The following is a 20,137-nucleotide window of genomic DNA, read 5'->3' on the forward strand; positions in this document are numbered from 1 at the left end:
ATGTATTGCATTCTTGTTGACATGGAGACAGAAAAATTTTGGCACCGGTCCTCTCTCTTCATTCCCAGGCAACTGTTTTATAATTAATTATTAGAATTAACTAGAAAATTCCTTGGCTGAGAAGCTGTTTGCTATTTATTTACATAGTACCTGGCACAGTGGAGACCTGGTCTGAGCATAAAGATCTTAATATTAACATACAGTAATTATATCTGATAGATCCTGTGGTTCCCCATACACACACAAACTCAATTCAGTCCCAGCCCAACAAAGCTCATGTGAGGATTTTTTAAAAAGTGTTTCTAATAACACGCCTCTGAATTTTCTGCACATTGATTCCAGAAACTTGTATTGATTGAGGATCAATTTAATTCTGTTTCTAGACCGCGTGTCATCCTTGTTAGGGCTTCTACTCTCCAAGTGCAATTTGACTTCAAAACATAGAAGCGTTTTACTGTTACAGTAGGCTGCAGCATTCCCAAGGTGCACAAGGTATTGGAGTGCTCTCTCTCACTACTGTGTTTACAAGAATAAATACAGCCCTATAAAAAGGTGAATTCAAACTCCTTAAAACCTTTGGGTGGTGGGGTTTTTTCCATTTTTTAAAATGTTTAGATCCTTCCTGTGTAACTAATTAGTAGGAAGGATGCCAAAGATAGTGTCAGAAGAAAGGGCTAAGTCTTCGAGAGCATCAGTGTCATGTTTTTATAAGTCAAGTCTCTTGTTTTCTATGTGGGAAACGATATTAACCATTTAATGAAACAACTTTAAAAGATGCTGGCAGCTTTATTCCTGGGTGCTGGTGTTGCACTCTGACCCATCTTAAATGACTGGTGAAACAGTCTGTAGCAATTAGATAACTGTTTAATCAAAATATGATTAAATCCATGTATGGATTTAATATGATATGGATAAAATATGATTAAATGCCTGTAATTGATGCTTCCTGTAAGCATTATTGAAACAGGACTTTAATGAAAGCAAATATACATTCTTGCTGTTCCCAATATTTGAACTCCAGAGGGAAGAAAATGGAAAGCCATTAGAGCAACAAAATGGATGTTTGTAATTTGATATTCAAAACATGGTTTTCTTTTTCTGTTAAATTCTAATTTAATGGGGAGATTTCGTGTGCCACTTACAAAACCATATATTTAGACTACATGTAGTTGTTTAGCTCTGCTTTTGGCAGGGATGTCTTCTGCATTCTGAAGGTTCTCTAGGCTGCAGTACTTTTCCAGACTTGGTCATCTGCGTAGCTCTCAGTTGTGGGATGCAATATACAGAGATTCACTGAGGGGGAGAGAGGGTTGGTGGCCACAGTAATCTGGTAAATGTTCTGGAAAGCATGCTTACTCAGATGGAAGAGCCAACCCTGCCTCTAAACGGTGCTACAGCTTGGCTTGAGGCTGCAAGCATCTGCACATGAGCCCAGCTCAGCCATCGGTGTTTTCTTCAGGAAGTGGCAGTCATTTCTGTGCTGGGGACTGAGCCTATTTTTCATGCATAGAATTTAAACTGAGAAAGGTTGCTTGTGTCTCTTCACACTGGGGTGTGAAATTCAGCCCAGGACCAAGGTGGCAGCTACTATCACTGGACTCTTAATTGGTTTTTGAGTCTTTGCCAAAGGTAAAGCTCCATATGCTTTTTGTCACCATTCCTCCAAATACAGAGCAAAGTGTGCATGTCTGAATAAGGATGAAATAAAAGAGGCTGAACTTAGAAGTATTTAATTTTACAAATTGGTTGAGCACTGGAGTAGGTTGCCTGGGAAGACTGATGAAGCCGTGGCATGAGGTGTCTTGGAACAGGTTAAAGAAACATCGTCAGGAACACGGCAGCTGGTGCAGGGGCGCAGGAGAGGACTCTCCAGCAGAGTTTACCCATGTATGACGCATGCCTCGCTGATGAAGCATTTCTAAATGCAAATGAAGCATGTAGCAGCCCAGGGATGGCCTGTGCTGAGGCACAATGAATTCTTAAGTGGTTGAAGAGGCATGAGTTAGAGAGGGTGGGAGACACCAGATTACACAAGTGCTGAAGGCTCAGACCCAGCTGTATTTTTATGTAATTCTGATACTTGTCATCATGGAGCAGTGTTGTTCTTCCAGAAGACCAGCAACAATACAATGTTATACAATCAGAAGGACAAGGTTAAAAAGTACTACAGTGTTTATAGCAATCTCAGTTGGCCTTCAAAAATATGCCAAGCTGTTATTTTATGGTATTTGTCCTTTCTGGGGAAAAGCAGTAGGCTTTCTGGAAAGTGAAAAGCTTAAAATACACATTTGTGAAAAGGTCAGATTACCCCTTCGTACACACTGTTAAAGTGTGTCAAAGTTTTGAAAGAGCTAGCTGGAGCTCTTTAGAGAGCAAGGATTGACTGCAAAGTCAGATACAGACAGATTTATATTTGAGATCATGAAAGGCAGGGATTCTGAAACTCATAGTTTGTTGATCACAGAATTTGTTTCAGTGATAACTAAAGAGTCATATTGTCACCTAGACCATTTATCATCCTTTAGGTTTCGGCATAGTCCAAATTGCTGGTACTTGAGAGACTGGACCATCCACAGCTGGATCAGACAGTGCTTAAAATACGATGCACAAGACAAAGCCTTGTACACCTTAAAGAATAAGGTAAGTTTTTTACAAGAAAAAGCCATGAATATATTTGATCAGCATTGTGAGACAAGTGTGGCTTACCTGGAATTCCTATTGCAACCAGGTCCTGTAGACTATGGTTTTAAGTTTAGGTATTTCTTTGTAAAAAATCAATGTTGCGCTTGAATTTTAGCTAAAGCTATTTAGAGCTTTTTATTTCCTCTGCTTTCCCAGGAAGCTTTTTGCTTTTAAACAGTGTTGGTGTCCAAAACATGCTAGATGCAGAAGAGGCATAAAAACCTGCTAGGCAAGGCCTCTCCTAGTCCCAAAGTCTCAGAAGAAATGCCAAACATACCCCATACATCAAAAGTTAGAAGGCCTACATCAATGGAGCCGTGCTGTTCTCTTTGTGTTGCTTGACTAACTGTCACAGGGCAGCAGTGTGCAATGCTATGGTTCTGACCTTTCTGATACCTGCAGCACTATGCTTGGGAAGATTTGAACAGCAGGTTTTCACAGTGATTTTTTTTCCCCCTTTTTCTCTTCAGGTTCAGTATGGAATTTTCCCAGATAATTTTACATTCAATATTTTGTTGGATTGTTTTATAAAGCAGAAGAAATATGAAGGTAAGAAGATATGTACCAATTCTGCATCCTTAGTTGTATGCTCTTAAATGTGCAGAGCCTTTCTTTGAATTAAAAACTTTTAGCCATATTTTCTCTGATGTCATCTTAAAAACACACCTTCTGCTTCCTTTAAACTACTTTTCTGCATGTTTGTATCTCATTTCTGTCGGGTTTTTATTCATTATATAATTTTGAAATGTGCAATTCATAATTTCGACTGTCATTAATCCCATTCCAAATGTAAACCAACTTCTCCAGTTTTTACAAGTCTGACTTGTAAATTACTAGTGATAATTAGAGTGTTAGAAGGATTGAAATGCATGTTGGTAGAGTTCATCTTACCTACATTTAGCTATATCGGTGAACACGAGCGAGTGCCAAACGGAGCTGTGTAAATTTGCACTTACTGATTATGTATTGTTTTCCTCCATAGATGCTATGTCAGTAGTAACAGAAATCATGCTGCAAGAAAGTTTTGATGAATTCTCGACACAGCTTCTTTCTCTCTATGTTTTATACCAGTACCTGGCAACCAAGTCTGAACATACGGTAAGCTGACCACACACAAAATGATACACACCCCCTCTGTTTCTAAGTGTTGTGCAGTCAGTTGGGGATTCAGTCTTGAATGTCTTTTATTTCCCCTAAGTTTACCTGGAGGAAGTAAAAGCTCCCTTTTTTTTTTCCATTATATTGACAACTGCCATAACAAAAAAAAAGAAACAAGATATGAAAGCCATCAAATAACTTGTCAGCCATTTTGCTGCCTTCTCTGAAAGGGAAGATGTGTAGCGATTTTCAGATGCAATGTATGCCCATTGGAAGGTTATGAAGTTACATTTCAGTTCAGTTCAAAGTGGACTCTGTCGGTTAACGCAAAAAAACTGTGTCACCTATTGTAAAGGACCCTGTTAAGCTGGGTGTTGCTCACCATTAGAGCTTGGTAATGGTGGTGTTGCAGAATTATAAACTATTTTCACTAGGATTTTTACTATCCCATTTGGCTTTGGGTGTATTGTTTCTAGTGTGTATTTGTTTTAAAACTAGATTTGTTATATCTCTCCTGTCTCCAACGATTAGGGATTTCTTATGCACATCTCACTTGCTTAAGGCCAACATGACAGTTCAGGCTCTTGGAAGTGGCATTATTCTACTTTTGCAGAAGGGGCTCAGTTGGGTACCAGCAAAGGTCTCTGCCATGTCCATCAGTTTAGGCAGGCAATTTTCATTTAGTGTGGCACAAGCCTTCAATAGCGTGTTGTCATCCGTAAGGAAAATGCTTGAAGGCTCCATTTGCCTTACACAAAGCATCCTCCAAAATGCATATTACAGATGCCTTAAGGTTCTACTCAATTGGGCTGTTCAGCTTTCACTATAGAAAATGAATGTGTATTTGCCCTGTTCTGTATTCTCCTTTATTCTCCAGAAATCAATGCTTGATCACTTGTACATGAAAAGCAGAGGGACCAAAATCTCATTTTCCCATGTTTGTGTATCCTCACTGCAAAGACAAGCACTTGTCAACATGCATAGCGTTTCATGAAAGCTGAATATGCAGGCAAGGGTGGTGTGGACATATGACACCTTTAAGGCCAGTATATTTACATAGCTGTAACTGATTTACATGCATTTTGAAGTAACCCCATCCAAAGACACCAATAGGCCCTATTTTTATTTGTATATACCATATGGATTATCATTCAAGACGTCATAATGCTCAGTACCAATTTTCTGTGTTTTATTTAAGAAGAGGGGGTAGACAGAGTTATGAGTTCTGCTCAGCTACTGAAAATCCCATTCCCTCTTCCCAGGGTGTGAGACATGTCAACCAGTGTCCTGTTGCAGACAGGCCCTTGGCCATAGCTTAATGTCGAGCAGTTTAACTTTGCAAGCTGAATCTTGGGCTGAATCTGACTGTGTTAGTCCTTAGCATGTACAGCAGTGGTGATGGAGAGCTTCCATTCTTTTGCTGTTGTAAACTCCACTGAAAGCCTGACTGGTCTTGGCTCTCCCCAGGAAGTTTCCTCCTTGACTGCTGCAAACAGTCAGTATCATTGCTACCTTCCACTGCAAAGGTGTTAACATTAAGTTCTTGCAATTCTTTCAGCTCTTGGAGCCAAATAGCTCCCAAAAGAACCTAGACAGCTAAAAACCCTGTTTTTCCAGTTGCATCTGATTTTCTTGTAACATTCAGCTGGAGAGCTAAGTTCAGCATGAAACAGCCCTGTCTTCTTGTATACCTTTTCTGGGTCAGACAAATACCTAGCCTGGCCACCAGGTGATAGTATTTTCTGTCAGATGATAACATGCAAATTCTTGTAGCACCCAAACGGAGACAGAAAAAAATACCATACCTTGAAAAGACATCTCTGAATAATGCATTATTAAACCAGAAGGTCAAACCTTTGTACTTTTTAAGACTCATTGTACCTCAGGGAATTTTTCAGGAGGCTTCTTCCTTTCACCAGGGGTATTTATTTCATGTCATAAGTTATAAACAAGATACTAAAGTACCTTGCCACAAAAAACGTGTTAAAGAGTCAGATTTCCTCCAATCTATTGCCTTTTATAGCTTCCTTTTCCTCATTTTCTTAGCAATGGGAGTTGTTCAGCTCCTTTCACTTTCTGTAAAAAGACATTTATCCTTGATGTTTGTGTTTCTCTGGTCTTGAAAAATATACTGTACTATCCCATAGCAAAACAAAATTCACAGTGCTCTTGTGGTTTTAATGTACTTAGTGATTGGGTGCCCTTTAGCCATCACTGGTGGTCTGGCTCAGATAGCTGGTACTTCTCTCTAGCTAGAGAGACATCTGTACTTTTAATCCTGGGGAATACAGCAGTCTTGGTGAGTTGCATATGTTCTTTTCACAGTGCAGATCATGGACTGAGAGCAGCCATTAGCAGCACATTCTTCTCCCAGGATTTTCCTATTCTAGTGAGAGGTAGTTGAGCATGTATCTTACCACATACTTAAAAGAAAAGGCTGCTCTAGTACCGAAGCCATGTAATTTTTTTCTTCAGCAGTGTTAGCCTGAAGCAAGCAGTAGGACATACAGGACAGAGATGCAGTTTGGCCAGTGTAAATTAGTGTTACCCTCTGTCCTGAAGAAAATGCAGTCATTGACTTATCTCAACCACTCATATTTTACTGTCTTCTGGAAAGAGATGTGTTCCTCAGTATAATGTGTACTATTGCTCAGGATATACATACTGTAACTCTGAACACTAGACATGTTTAATGATTCTTTATTGCTAAGACATCTGAAGAAAGCCACGTGTGCTGGCTTTGGCTGCTGCCATTTTATGTTTGTGTTTGTCAAGGAACACTTACTTAGTTTACATTATTTGCAGTGGGAAGAGGAGAGAAATATTGGAGCATCGCTATTGCTTACAGGTCTAAAGCAAACAAGCACTGTGGGTTTTAGCTCCCAGCTGTACGGCTATGCATTCCTTGGTAAGTTTTACCTCCCTTACGGTCATCTTTTCCCTCTTGTCTTCAGTGGCTGAATTAAATTGGCATCTTTGCTTTATTAAAATGTAATCAAGAAGGCTAAGAAAAAAAAAGTCAGAAATAGTGGAAAGAGCAATTTCAGAATTAAGACTGAGTCTGTTTTGTAAGCCTGGAGGGTAGTGCTGATTTGGAATGGTATGCCCTTTATCAGACAGCTTCAGAACCTCCTTCAGGGCTCCCTGCAGGTTTGGATTGGCAGCTGAAAGACAACGTTCTTAAAAGAACAGTAGGGTTGGTTTGTTTGTGGACCAAAAAATTTTCAATAAAACCAAAAGTACCGAGTTCCATAACACAAATTTAGGTTAGGGACAACAGGTAATTTTTCTAGTTAGTGAGCTTCTTAAAATAATCCTTAAACCTCAGAAGTTCAGAGGGCACAGCCTGAAAAGCATTATGTTCAGAACATTTACTACTCACTGTAAAGTTAATGTTTCTGTTGTGAACAGCAGATAGCAGTGCCTTTATCCTGTATCTGTTAAGGAATCTTCACTGCTAATGATATGTTATATTATTAAAGAATAGAGTTAGATCAGAGTATATCCAGAATTGGATGGAAGGGGAATGGGGAGTGGGGTAAGTAATTCTTGAATTTCCTCTAACCTTTAGAGGAACATAGTGCAGATGGGTTTTGTCCTTCTCTGCAAAATGATAATTTACTTGAAAGTAAGTAATTAATGAAAAACTTATGATTATGTAGTTGTTCCATTACTGCATTATATTTGGTTCCAGAATTTATTGAGGGTAATAAAAAGTGGAGTTGTCCTTAAACAGTGGCCTCAAAATAGATGTGTAGTGGCAGAGTTAGGATGCTGATTTGGAGTTATTATGACTGTAAGACAAAAAACTCATTTGCAATCAAAAAAGGGGGATAAATATAAAAATTAATTAGAAAGCAGGATTTTCCATAGAGCTGTAGTTTGTTATCCAGTGGGGATACTGATGCAAATAGGGACTTCACTGTCCAGCTGGTATTCAGTTTGGTGGTTTTATGTCGTATAGATTGGTTGAGTAGTGGCTGTATTTCAAAAATGCACTTCACTGTTGTCTGAGAGCAGTAGTACTTGTTCCATGACATTGACATTCGGTAGATCAAAAGCTATTTGCTGTTATGTCACATATTCCGCAGTCTTGCCAACACTAATGGAACCAAGCTCTGAGAGAGTGAAAGATATTTACAGGCACAGAGTTGCCTCAAGCACCTCAGCTATTTTAATTTAGCCATGGTCCATAAGCTTTGTCTGTGCACTTATTACCTTGCTTTCTCTAAACTGTTCTTTTCCATGCGAGAGTAAGGTGTGTCTCTCAGGTTTGTGTCATTACAGCCAGAGTGCAAAGCGGATTGAGAGCTTGGATACAGCTCTCATAAGCTACACTGAAGTGGTATTATTTGTTACACTGACAATGACAAAATCAAAACCTTAGAGTTACAATCCTTGTAAATTAGTACTCACCAACTGCAAAGTGAAGTACATTTCCTCTATTATGTAGGAGTTAAATGTTCTCTAGTAATTATCATCAGAAGAAAAGCCACATTGCCAGCGGTGCTGCATGTCACAGGTCCTGCTAAAGTCAGTTGCACAGACCTTGTTGCACATAATGTCCTAAATCAAGAACCAGAATTTCGTTTTGGCAGGTCTCCCATATTTTCTCTCTGGAAGCTCCAGCAGAAATAGGGGTACTAAGCTGTATAGTTAGACAAGCATGTGCTTTAAAAACTGTACAGTCTGGCCATGACAAATGTGTGAGCACACCCTAAAGGCTACAGAGGTGAGTCCAGAGCCTCAGTGCACACATGCTGAACAGTCAGTCTCTGAAGGCAAAGATGACATTTGTTTGAGATCTTCAGACATCCTGTTCAGAGCTGCTGTTAACTACTGCCAGAAAACCTGACCACTTTCCCTCTTTTCCAACTGGACAAAATTTCTAGGGGTGAGTGGGAGGAGGAATGGAGAGGAACATGTAATAGCTGAGAAGTTGGACAAAAAGGAGGCACCTTAATAAAATAAGGTAGTAGCAGTTCTGTCAGAGCAGCTTTGTAGAAGTGTGTGTTGCTTTTACCACAGAAGCCAAGACACATGTCACTTTTAAAAAACAGAGCCAACCTGTATGGATTCCATTAAGACTCAAGTGTTGATGTACTAATGCTGAAGTATTTTTTTATCACAGGGAAAGTGGAGTTGAATAAAGGGCTGAGAGCTGTATACAATCTCATGCCACTGATGTGGACACCTGGATACTTGAATAGAGCCTTGCAAGTGATGGAGAACGTGGCTTCATCATCAGGGGACAGCAAAATCTGCAAAGAAGCTGTAAGTATGGAGGCTATAACCTGCTGAGCAGGGGGAATTTCACACAAGCCAAACTCCAGTAAAACCTGTGAATTCTGTACCTTGTTAATGAGGAGAGGCCCAGCAACAATGCAGAGGTCTTTGGAAGACAGGAGAAGTGATGTTTAGAACAGAACCCCTGCTTCATGTGATGAGCCAGTAATCATGTCTACTGGCATGTTCTTGGGAATGAGGATCTGTTACTGCTACAATCATTTAAGTATGTTTCCTAAGCCTTCTGTTCTCCTGGGTCCGTGTCACAGTAAGCACATGTCTGTGGGGGTGGGAAGACACATTTGTTTCCCAAGCTTTTGAACTCACTCAGAAACAGAATTCTTAGCAGTGAGGATAAAATACCACAGCTTGTTCGTCTCCTGGCAAATTCCATGTATTCTGTGGCCTCTGAGATTATATTGTCCTGGGTGATACTGGTCCAAAAATGGTACAGCATGATTTCTAGAAGGATTATAGTGCCCTCAGTCAGGGAGGATGGATGGATTCAGTCCATTTGTGAGGTCAGCACTGACTAAGGAACTTGGGTCTTAGGAGTGCTGTGGGTCATCAGGCTGACCCTGGATCCAGACAGCTTAGGAGGAATGACTTAGGAAACCACCACTGCTTGGACTGGAGCACAGGAACAGCACTGAGGTCTCACCTCCTCTTCTTGATACTCTTTCCTGAAGGTGTCTCTGGTGATGCAGCTCTCCCTTTTGCTAGCATCACTACTAGACTTGCAGTCTCTGCGTTTCCTTTGACAAACAAAGGCCAGCAGGTTCTCCTATCTATTGCTCCATGCTTGGGAGCAGCTCTGTGCAATACCGGACAGTGCAAGGAAGGAAGTGTTACGTCTGCAGTTTCCACCATTTTGAATTACCTCTTCAGCTGTGTGGTTTTGTGGATTTCTTCCTTATTCCATGTCTGAAGAACTCAGCCTAACATGCTTGCAATTTTTTCTGCTTACAAACCCTAGACAAATAAGGAATTCCTCAGCTTCCTCTGGTTGTAGGTGAACATCCTAGTGTTGAAATAAGACTGCATCTGTCTGTGGTACAACAGGTCCATAGAAGATCCCATCCTTCTGTGTACTGATGCTATAAAAATAGCAAACTGTAGCAAAATCTAGTAATGCTTTCTTCGCAGAGACACTTTTTTACTCAGTAATGCAAGTGTCTCTGTAGAAACCTAATAGTAGAACTCAAAAAGCAATTTCCATGAGAGTCACACAGAAACTTCCCTGAAAAGATTCTTGGCCTCTCTTGGATTTTAAGTAGCAGTATATAAAAAACAGTGCAAGTCACATAAGTTTCACGAAGCTGAGGACCAAGGGTGTTCCTGGATGGTTTGTTATGATCAAAATAATTCTTCTCTAATGCACATTTGTGACCCCAGTGCAGAAAGGAAAGCAAGGAAAATATGTTGGTCCGTGTCTTTATCCAGTGTAATTATAGTGTATTGATTTTCATCATCTGGCTTTTTCTACCTAAATGGTCCTTAAGATTTTATTATTAAAATTCATACAGGATACTTTAAATTACTATTTCCAACTAAAATGCAGTGTTTCTAAGGGTGAATGACTAAGCACTGACTAGATTGATATTGGGGTCAGTCAGCTGCCACTGAATTCAGCAGCAGATAGGATGGAAACAGCCTCAAGTGCCATAAACTCTTTTTTCCTGTAGTATCCTGGGCCTCTCTTGGGCAGGACTGGGTTGACCGTTATGCAGTTCTCATAGATCTGTATCATAGCACTGAGAAGTACAGGCTGTTATAAATCATTGTCCTTGCATGCCTGCACAATCAGTTACTTAAGAAAGACATGGCCCTGTTTTTGTGAACCTGGTTCTTTTCCAAAATATTATTTTCTGGATGAATAAATGTAATGATCTAAAAGGGAAGTTTTCAGATGAACTTATTTAACTCTGCAGTTTTGGTGTAAACATTTTCAAGGGATTTGCCCGATCATATGTGTCACTTTTCTTCCAGGCTTTAAGCTTCCATTCATTTCTGATTAGAAGGGTGTCTCTTTTCTCTCTGCCATTACTATCTTAACAACATAATAGAAATACTGTTTTAGTATTGTGCTATATTGTTTAACTGTGAACAAGCAAGACAAGTTTTGGGTTTTTTTCAGTTGTTTGTCTCTAAATGAGTATGAATTTCCAAGCACATGGTTATTATTTCATTGCTTATTTAATCCTATTTCAGTACTGCTATTATAAAGATTACATTTCAGTGTCAAGAATGTTATTTCAAATAAGCCTAATTTTTATTTCTGTAGCATTATATGCTTATGCTAGGAAAATGAAACAAGTATCAAGATCCCTTTTGCTTGGAGACAAGTATCAAGATCCCTTTTGCTTGGAGAAAGCATCAGATTCAAAGGTTACACAGAGTTATTTCATTCTAGTGATAAACATTCAGAATTAGAATTCATGGAAGGATAACAGCTCTTTGCATTTGTAAAAGCTGAACTTTTTGCAAGCAACCTGTATCCAGTAATTCCAGTTATGGAGATCATGTCATTGCCAAAACAGCAGCAGCATCCATATAGCAGTTCCTACTTTGGTATCAATAATACATACAGAAATAACTTACCAGGTCCCTTAGTGGAGCTAATGCATTCTTTTGATACAACTGATTAGGAGAGGGTGGTTCTCTTACTACCCTGGAAGACAAAAACATGAAGAGAACAGAGGTGTCACAGGTTAAAAATATACCTATACCAGTATGTTACATGCCTACATTTCTATTTTTCCTCTTAAATTATCAAACTAATGACAGGAATGAATGTTCTTGTTGCTGAGCAGGTGATTTCCCTACTTCTTTTCACTGAAGAAGTAGTGAGGTGATCTACTACAGATTATATTGTTCAAACATTCCATAGAAATATCTTATTTAGATGTATCTTTGATTGTGTATCATGCTAGTGCTGTTATCACTGTGACTACCATTTAGCATTAGTATTTATGACCAGATACCAGGCCAAGAGGAGACATTTGCATTGTTGCATGACAGATGTGCATATACCAGTCAGCATCTGAGTCACAGAGAGTTTTACTGGTGACAGGGTGGTGGAGTTGGTCTTTACAGGGATTTAATGTCCAACCTCAAAGGTCCCAAGTACAAAACAAAATTCTTCCAAAAATAAGTCCCGTTTCATTTTAGAATATGGTTTTCTTTTTATGATACACAGAAGTCATCTCAAAATACATGGTAGCTCATGAAGTTGGTTGTAAATGTGACAGCAGTGTTATTCAGATTGTATTTCGAAACTGTTTATGCTAACAGTGACAAATGTGATTGTACAGATTGATGCTCTGGAGACCATTTTGCAGTCGGTCCTTGAAGCAAAACCTGGTCCGGAATCAGCTGAAGAAGTCAAGGAATTAGAGCAAAAGTCACAGTGTGCAGACTCAGAAGAAACAGAGCAGTCTAAAGTACCTGGGTACTACAGCCGATTCAAGGTAAGAGTGTTTCATGTATCTAAATATTTTAAACTGTAGTAGATCTCCATAATATATACTAGAAAATAGGTATGGTGGCTTATTATGGCTAGTAGACTGACACACCTTCAGTGCATTAGAGGTCCTACCTGGCATTTTTGAAACTGCTGTCACCTTACGTTTTCACTTCTTCAAACAAGAAACAGCAGCCTACAAAGATATAAATGCTCAGGGCCCCTTGTCTTTTGTCTGTCTGCTGGGATTTTATCTTCACATTTCATACATCAAAATGATAAATTCAATCCTGTTCATGAAAGTGGTGTGTCATTAGAGATCCATTATCTGACCTTGTGTGGGCTTTTGGTCATTAAAATAAATTGTAATAGGCATGAGACCTCCCTGAATTTATCCATTTGTGTATCTTATGATTAAGTAGGAATGTTGCATCCTGTACTTTGAGTCTGGGAAATTAAGTAAGGCTATATTGCCTCCCTTTTATCTTTAGGTTGTCACGCTGATGATAGCAATATGAAACACAAACAGTTGTTCATTAGAGCATAGCTATATAATATGCGAATTTTATTTGATCATCTCAGAGCTATATAATGACCTCATTTTATTTTATCATTTCTCATTTGTGCTGTGCTAGAAATCAAATACCCCAGGTTGACACTAGTCTGGCTCATAGTTCCAGGAGAAGTACTCTTTCCGTGGCCCATCAGTTTCCATTGCTGCTGTCAATCTTGGACAGTTGTTCTGGATACAGATTGTTGTTCTTCTAAAGAAATTTCAAAAGTTAAAAGACTAGTATCCTATGGTTTCACCTTACATACAAACACTTTTCCTTTCTTTAACTTTTATTTACATAAATTATTTGCCAGTAATCTTCTGATATTAAACTTGCTTTGTAGGCACTTAGAACTTTTTAATTAAAGTGTTTGGGAATCAGTGGTTACTCAGCATGTGATAATTAATGCCTGGATGAATTAGGGTGAATTAGGTAAACACAAGTGCCCTTTGAAGGAGGGAGTGAGACGTTTTTATGAGTCTCTCATTGTCTATTCTCCAGCCTTGAAGAAAATAATGCAGAGTGTTCAAAACAAGGCCTAAATGTCAAAATGAGGACAGACTAGTGCCAAGAGGGTAGTTTTCTTCTCACCTCAACCTTTCCACAAGTTCTGTAATTAACCCCAGTTCAGGCACTCCCTGGTGCAGCAGTAAAAGCCAACAAATTACGGTCCCAATGCTTAGCTCTAAGCTCTCACCAGAAAAGTCTGAATGTAAGAAAGACATAGCCCTCGTGAAGTCTAGGCCTCCCACAGTAATTTATATGTAAATAAGCCACAATTTCTGTTTGTCTGGATGGGAAAAGCAGCTCTCAAGTCAGAATGCCATTTCAGCTAAGCCTGAAAGAGCTCTCAGACTCTTCTCTCAAATCCATTGGCCAGCACCAGCCAGTCTTTGCAGTTGAACCCCTGGACACCAATGGACATAATTCACAGGGCAGAGTAGTTCAGTAGAAATCCGTACAAGTCTGAGGGAGGGTGGCAGCCCTGAAGCAACCTGGTGATGTTGGCATTCACAGCTGCTGTCCCAGCACAATCATCTGCCTCTCACGTGATGTAAAGGCAACACAGGATTTGCACTTCTGCTGCTGCAAACACTTCGGTTGTACTTTGTCCAGCCCTGCATTAGCCGCACGTCCCAGTCTTTCTTCTTGACCTCAAAACTAATTGTTTCTGTCTCCTGCTTGCCCAGTTCCCTTTCACAAATGATACAGCTGGGTATGCAAGGAAAAGCATGTGGATTTGCTCCACACATACAGTTCCTGTCTTGAACTGTAGCTTGTTCTGTATGGCTTTCATACACATACTTGGACTCCATGTTTCATGCCAACCTTCAGAACAGCCATTTGTGGAAGTGCCTGAAAAAGCTACGGCAGCCTAACAAGATACGATGTATGACAGGCAGCATGTCCTTCACTTCCATTAAAAAAACAAATAGGACTTGAGGGCATTTGGCTCTTTCCAGATAAAGCCTTTAGAGCTGTAATTTAGACTCTCTGTCTGACTCTGTCATTCAGGTTGAATTACCTGTTTTCAGATCCCATATACTGAGGCTCACTACACAGTACAGTGTTCCTCAGGTAATCCTTCCATCTGTGTCAATGATCAGTGGGCAAGTGTTTCATCACACAAATGCTGGGAACACCCTGTCTAAAAGCAGTACTCCTTCTCTAACTGTCTGCATGCAGAGCTCTGGAGACTGCTTATAAAAAGTCAATGATTTAGCCACTTAAGGATGTGCCCATTTGGTACCTGCAGGACATAGAGCCTGCTGGTTTCCTAGATTAGCTACACTAATGTATCAAAGCAGAGCAGGGAAGGTTCCAGGAGTTCAGTGGTACCAGTAATGGCTTAGGAGAGAAGTCATGCTAGTTTCCAGTTTGTTGCCTTTTGCTACTTCAGCTTCACACTGCTTGGGTTCAGTGCTTAAATCCCTCTTTTAGCACATCCTTGCTAGTGGTTAGTAGGGAGAGTCTGAAGGATCTAAACCAGTTATGTTAAAACTGAATATCTAATTGGTAAACGTAAATATAGTTGTCAGGTTCCTTCCCCAGACCTAAGCTGTATTGTCTGTTCATGTTTCTCACTGATGCATTGTATACTTACTGGCATCTCAAACAAACTAGAGATGAATACACCTAAATATTACTGAGTTTGGTGTTAGTCCATTAGTTTCAAAGCCATGGGTTTTGTTTTCATTCTTTATCATAAAGATCAAAAAACAGGCAGAGCCAAATATCCAAGCCCCTCAGACCTGCATGCCTAGCATTTTAATGAGTCTTTAATCTGCTCTCTCTCCAGTTCAAACCTTCAAAGGTCATGACAAAGCCTGCAGTTGTGCTGGCTAAGGCAGAGAGAAGTGAAGGGGCCTCAGAGGAGACATGGTGGTTTCCTGCATAAGAACAAGGTAGACCCTGAAGGCAGGAGCGGAGGGGCAGAGCTTTTGCAGGTTATTTCCAGCAAGGGCTGGGGTAAGAGGAATGCTGTGGGCCAGCAGCATAGCACATAAGCTGCCAGTGATAACTGGAAGTGTGGATATCTGCCTGGCCCCAGAATTGCCATATTGTTTGGAGGTGAATGATCCCCACATCTTCTTTCCATCATCCTGCGAAACAATAGGCTTTATTCAGAGGGCCCAGGAAAGAACTGTGGATATACCTTTCTTTAGGACACATACTTCAAACATTTCTGCAAGTGCTGGGCTCAGTAAAACGTTTTATTTAAAAGAACAATCAGGCAAATGTGTTGCTGTCTAATGAGTGAGCATGGGGTAAAGAATCTGCCAGTGCCATGTCATCTTTCTCCCCCAGGAAACTCCTGATCCTATCTGCAGTATATCTGCACTTTTAGGGCAATTAATCAGATTGTTAGTGAGCCATCAGGCTAAAGGTTCCAGAAACCTAGAAATAGTACTGCTGGATGATTCATCATCTTAAGTTAATTAACATTTTTATGCTGCATGAAATCTAGATAGGTAAAGCTCAGGAAAGAAACACTGCAGTCTTTTACTGAAGCTCTGTTCTTAGTTTCCATGTAGAGTATCCCTGAAGAAATATCCCTTGCTTTAGCACTATTGAACAGTCTGTGTAAACATAATCGAGACTTAGGTCACACTAACTTGGGAAGAAAAATAATGGGAGTTACTTAGTATGCTGTTATCAGGAGAGCATTTAAAGTGATGTGCACGTGCTGAGAGGGATGCTAGTGCAGGCAGTGTGGAGCAAATCATTCAGTTGGTTTTGAGGTAAGACACAAACCCAAGGTGTTTAGATTATATTTATTGTAATTGACTGATCAGCTGATCTTTGTTAATGCCAGATAACTGAACTTGGAAAAATAAAGAGAATTTACATGGTTAATGAAAATGAAACTTGATTGTTTTAGTTTTATTTCTCAAAAAAATTATTCTAGAGGTTAACATTTCAAGAAATGGTACCAGCTACCACAGCTGAAACACTGTGCTGGGATAAAATAGTTACTTGCCCTGTGTAGCCCAGCTAATAGTTAGAATCAAACAGCAATGTGTTGGTTGTTACAGGAAGTATTTTATGGCTGATTATTTTGTGACTGACTGGCTCTCTCCTTCTCACTCTCCACCAAATCCCATTTTATGACAGGAGCTGTACTCTAAGCTGCATTCACTTGGCAAGGTTGAATCTGAAAGCCTGTTAACCCTGACCACCCAACTTGTCAAGGAAAAGCTGCCAGCATGTGAAGTGGAAGACATTGCAAAACATGAGCAGAAGCTAAAGGAATGGGAGCAAGAACAAGCACTTCTTACTGAGAGAGAAAGAGAATTGAGAGAAAAGGCTAAGCAGGAAATGGAAGCTAGGAAGCTAGCAAAAGCATCTGCTTAGTACTGGAACTCGGAGACTAGCAGTGTGGTATGCATTCCTCTGTCGGTGAACTGAAGTGCTCACCATTATTAATATTTCACTTCAATCCTGCTGCGTGACTGTATGATGTGACTGCTATATGCAAATTAAACTTGTCTCATTTTGCCTGTTTCTGAAGTAAAGCATGTGTGGTTGATAAATTTTCATCCTGTGTATGATATATTTTCTTCCTACCATCAGCTAGGCAGGGGGTGGGATGCAGACAACACAAAGAAACAAAGGCATAAAAAGTAGCTTGCCTGTGATGAAAGGTACACAGGGTAGAAGGAACAAAAGAAGAGGGAAGAATTTTAAACACAAGTTGTTTCAGTGTAGGGGTTTCTCACAGGAAAGAATGCCTTGGCTACTCTGAACTTCAGAGACTAAGAGGATTAACATATATTGATTGCTTTTTTTTTTCCCCCAACCCATTTGGAAAATTCAGGCTGCTATATATGGAGTTGGAAGCTTAACTTTAGACTGTTTTTAAAACTACATTTAAAGAGTTAGCACTTGTATGGGCACTCAGATGTGCCTTCCTTGTAAGTAAGTTAGAAAGAAATTTCTGACTTGACTAGTGCTGCTCTGCTCCATTTTTAAGGTCAGTAGAGAAAGATGCACAATCAATTCATCACACACCAAGGAGCCTCATCACGCAGTGCAGTTTCCTTTTATATTCTGGGTGCTCTTTCATGGCGGTTTTGACCTAATTCCCTTCTTGTCTCAGTTGTGTACATGGTCCCATGCTCCATTTTTCAGATTGGTAAAACAATGTAGCTGTTCACACACAGCACTAGGAAATGGCAAGAGGAAAGGATCGTAGTGCATTGGTTGTGGGACGCATCAGTATCCATCTCTGCTTACATTCTGTCGCCACTGAATCTCATCAGCTGCAGCCAGCAACTTTATGCAGCTCATGGCAGGGCAAGTTCCTTGAAAACAGGGAGGCCCTAGCAACAGCCCTGCTGTATTGCAGCTTGTTATGGCAACAACAGTGTTGTCTCACAGTGCTATCAGACCAGGGTCTGATCAGCATTTCCAGTTTTATCATGCACCTGTCTAGTCTTACAGTAATAAAACTCACATCACAAACTCGCTGTAAATCCACTGTGAGAACACACTGCAAATCTGTGAAGTGAACTTGTTTTCAGTGTAGGAAGGCATCTTACCCACATACACCAAATACCTCTCTTATTCCCAGCAAATGCACTCAGAGCCTGATTGCTCTTTCACATCCAAGAACTTGGCAGTGATGTCCTTCAGACCATCTTGTCAGCAAGTTCCATAGTTTTGCCCATACCACAGTAAGGCAGTACCTGTTTTCCAGGTAAGTTGGATGACTTTGTGGCTTGGCCTAAGTAAACCAGCAGTAGTTCCTGGGCAACTTTTCTCAAGGCTCCTGAAGTTTTTTTTCCTCTTTCTTGGCCTAAATGCTTTTTGATTACTAGGAGAAGTTAGGGGGCCTTAAGGGAGAGCAGGAGGCTAAACACAGTCTCAACCATTTCCACAAAACTGGTGGCTTTAAAGAGGTCATCATCACTCCTAGTCCAGCCACAGGAGAACAGAGTGTCCCTGACCACATATTTCAGTTCTTCAGTAACATAACTATCATAACATGGGTTGTACCTCCAAAGGTTCATAATCACTTCTGCATCCTGATTCCTTTCTCAGCTTGTCTCTAGAGATGCCACCTCTCCCACCTGGGATCTTCTCTGTGCCACCACAGTTAAGATCCTCCTTACTCATACATAGCCTCTAGCCACTGCAGCTACTGATCCTCTTGCTGATGAGACACTGTTTGGCTAGGCCACGATGGGCACTGCCACATTTCCTCGTTTCTTGTGAGCATCTGTTTCTTGGCAGCACAAGGAGCCTGCTTCTGGGCCCCACCTCCACCCTTCCTCACTCTGCTCGGTAGATATGCCAGGCTGCTAACACTAATTGAGCTCCAGCTGCCGAGCCCCCCTGTTTTCTCACAGAGCACGCTTCACTTCCCCCACAACTAACCCCCCTTTCTATTTATTTAGGCTTACACTATTACAGCAATAGGAGAAAAAAATCCTTCTCTAAGCTTTGAGTAGCCTGTTAATGAGTATTACAGGTTGCCTCCTTGTTTTACTCCAGGCACTGTGGGTTTGAATGCTCTGAGCCCATTACAAAGCCTAAACTTAAAAGAGTGTAGATACAACCTTCCTCTGCCTTTGCCCAAATCCCCTTCTGTATCCTTCTCTGCCCTCGGGAGAGGGGGGGGTTTCCCTGCCAAATGCTTTGCAGGCAGCAAAGCAGATTCCTGGGGCCAGATGAAGGACGCCAAAACCCAGATGGGCAGCAGAGGGTCCGGACCATTTGTGGCTTGATGTGCCAAAAGTTCTGCTAAGCCTTCATTCCCCTCTCTGCTTGGTATCACCCTGAATGAGAAGCTACTTGTGACACTTCTGCCAGGTGGGTCAACTGCACATCAGGGCCCCTCTTCCCTCCCCCTCATGCCTCAGTCAGATGTGCCTCCATGGTCCAGTAGCCTCCGTCTTTCTTCTCCCCACCCTAGGTCTCACCACTGTCTCACTCGGAATGAGATTCTGCCAAACCAGTGTTTTCTCACCTAGCAAATCCTCACATTTCCTTCAAGCCTATCTGTACCCTCTTGAATTCTCCAGCAATCATCATCTCTGCTTCCCCTTTGATCCCCTTCAAGTTCCTCCTGTATATCATCTCACATTTATTTCTTCCCCTTCTCCAAGGAGGCTGGCCATGCCTCTTTGTCCCGCATCCCCATCTCAGACAGCATCGTGCCCCCAGCCCTGCTCTCCTACCTGCTAGCTTTTAGCAAGGTCAACAGTGAGGCAGACAAATTGTGTGATGGGGTAATTCACAGACCAGTGCTGTTCAGGCATGTGCTCAGCCTCCTAAGGGGAGATGTGGATGGTAGCTGTGCACCACAAACACAGCGGCATGAAGAATCAACAGAGTATCAATTAACACAGCTTGACTTACTGGCTTTTCTCTTTTCCACTCTGGGAAAAGTAAGATAGGCTTGACTGTTTGCCCCCTTGCATAAATCATGTTGCACACACAACCTGTTTTTCAGCTGCTTGCTGGATTACTCTTAAGAAGTTTGAAGAATGCTTCTAGCAACACCGAGGAGTCAAACTAGGCCCCAGGTAGTCAAAAGCCCTTCTGCGCA

At 40.9% G+C, this 20,137-nt stretch overlaps 1 protein-coding gene across 2 annotated transcripts in view; it reads left to right on the forward strand.

Annotated features, from left to right (window-relative positions):
• MRPS27 (mitochondrial ribosomal protein S27) overlaps window positions 1-17,123 on the forward strand; it is a 42,699-nt gene extending 25,576 nt beyond the window's left edge. For both annotated transcript variants that reach the window (XM_064439186.1, XM_064439188.1), the window contains exons 5-11: window positions 2,526-2,640; window positions 3,153-3,231; window positions 3,665-3,780; window positions 6,586-6,688; window positions 8,912-9,054; window positions 12,381-12,536; window positions 16,699-17,123. In XM_064439186.1, the coding sequence (XP_064295256.1) occupies window positions 2,526-2,640; window positions 3,153-3,231; window positions 3,665-3,780; window positions 6,586-6,688; window positions 8,912-9,054; window positions 12,381-12,536; window positions 16,699-16,938 (952 nt within the window). In that variant the 3' untranslated portion in view covers window positions 16,939-17,123. The remainder of the gene's footprint in view (window positions 1-2,525; window positions 2,641-3,152; window positions 3,232-3,664; window positions 3,781-6,585; window positions 6,689-8,911; window positions 9,055-12,380; window positions 12,537-16,698) is intronic.
• Window positions 17,124-20,137: the final 3,014 nt, after the last annotated feature.

The sequence above is a fragment of the Phalacrocorax carbo genome, chromosome Z (genome assembly GCF_963921805.1).
Source record: "Phalacrocorax carbo chromosome Z, bPhaCar2.1, whole genome shotgun sequence".
Lineage (NCBI taxonomy): Eukaryota > Metazoa > Chordata > Aves > Suliformes > Phalacrocoracidae > Phalacrocorax > Phalacrocorax carbo.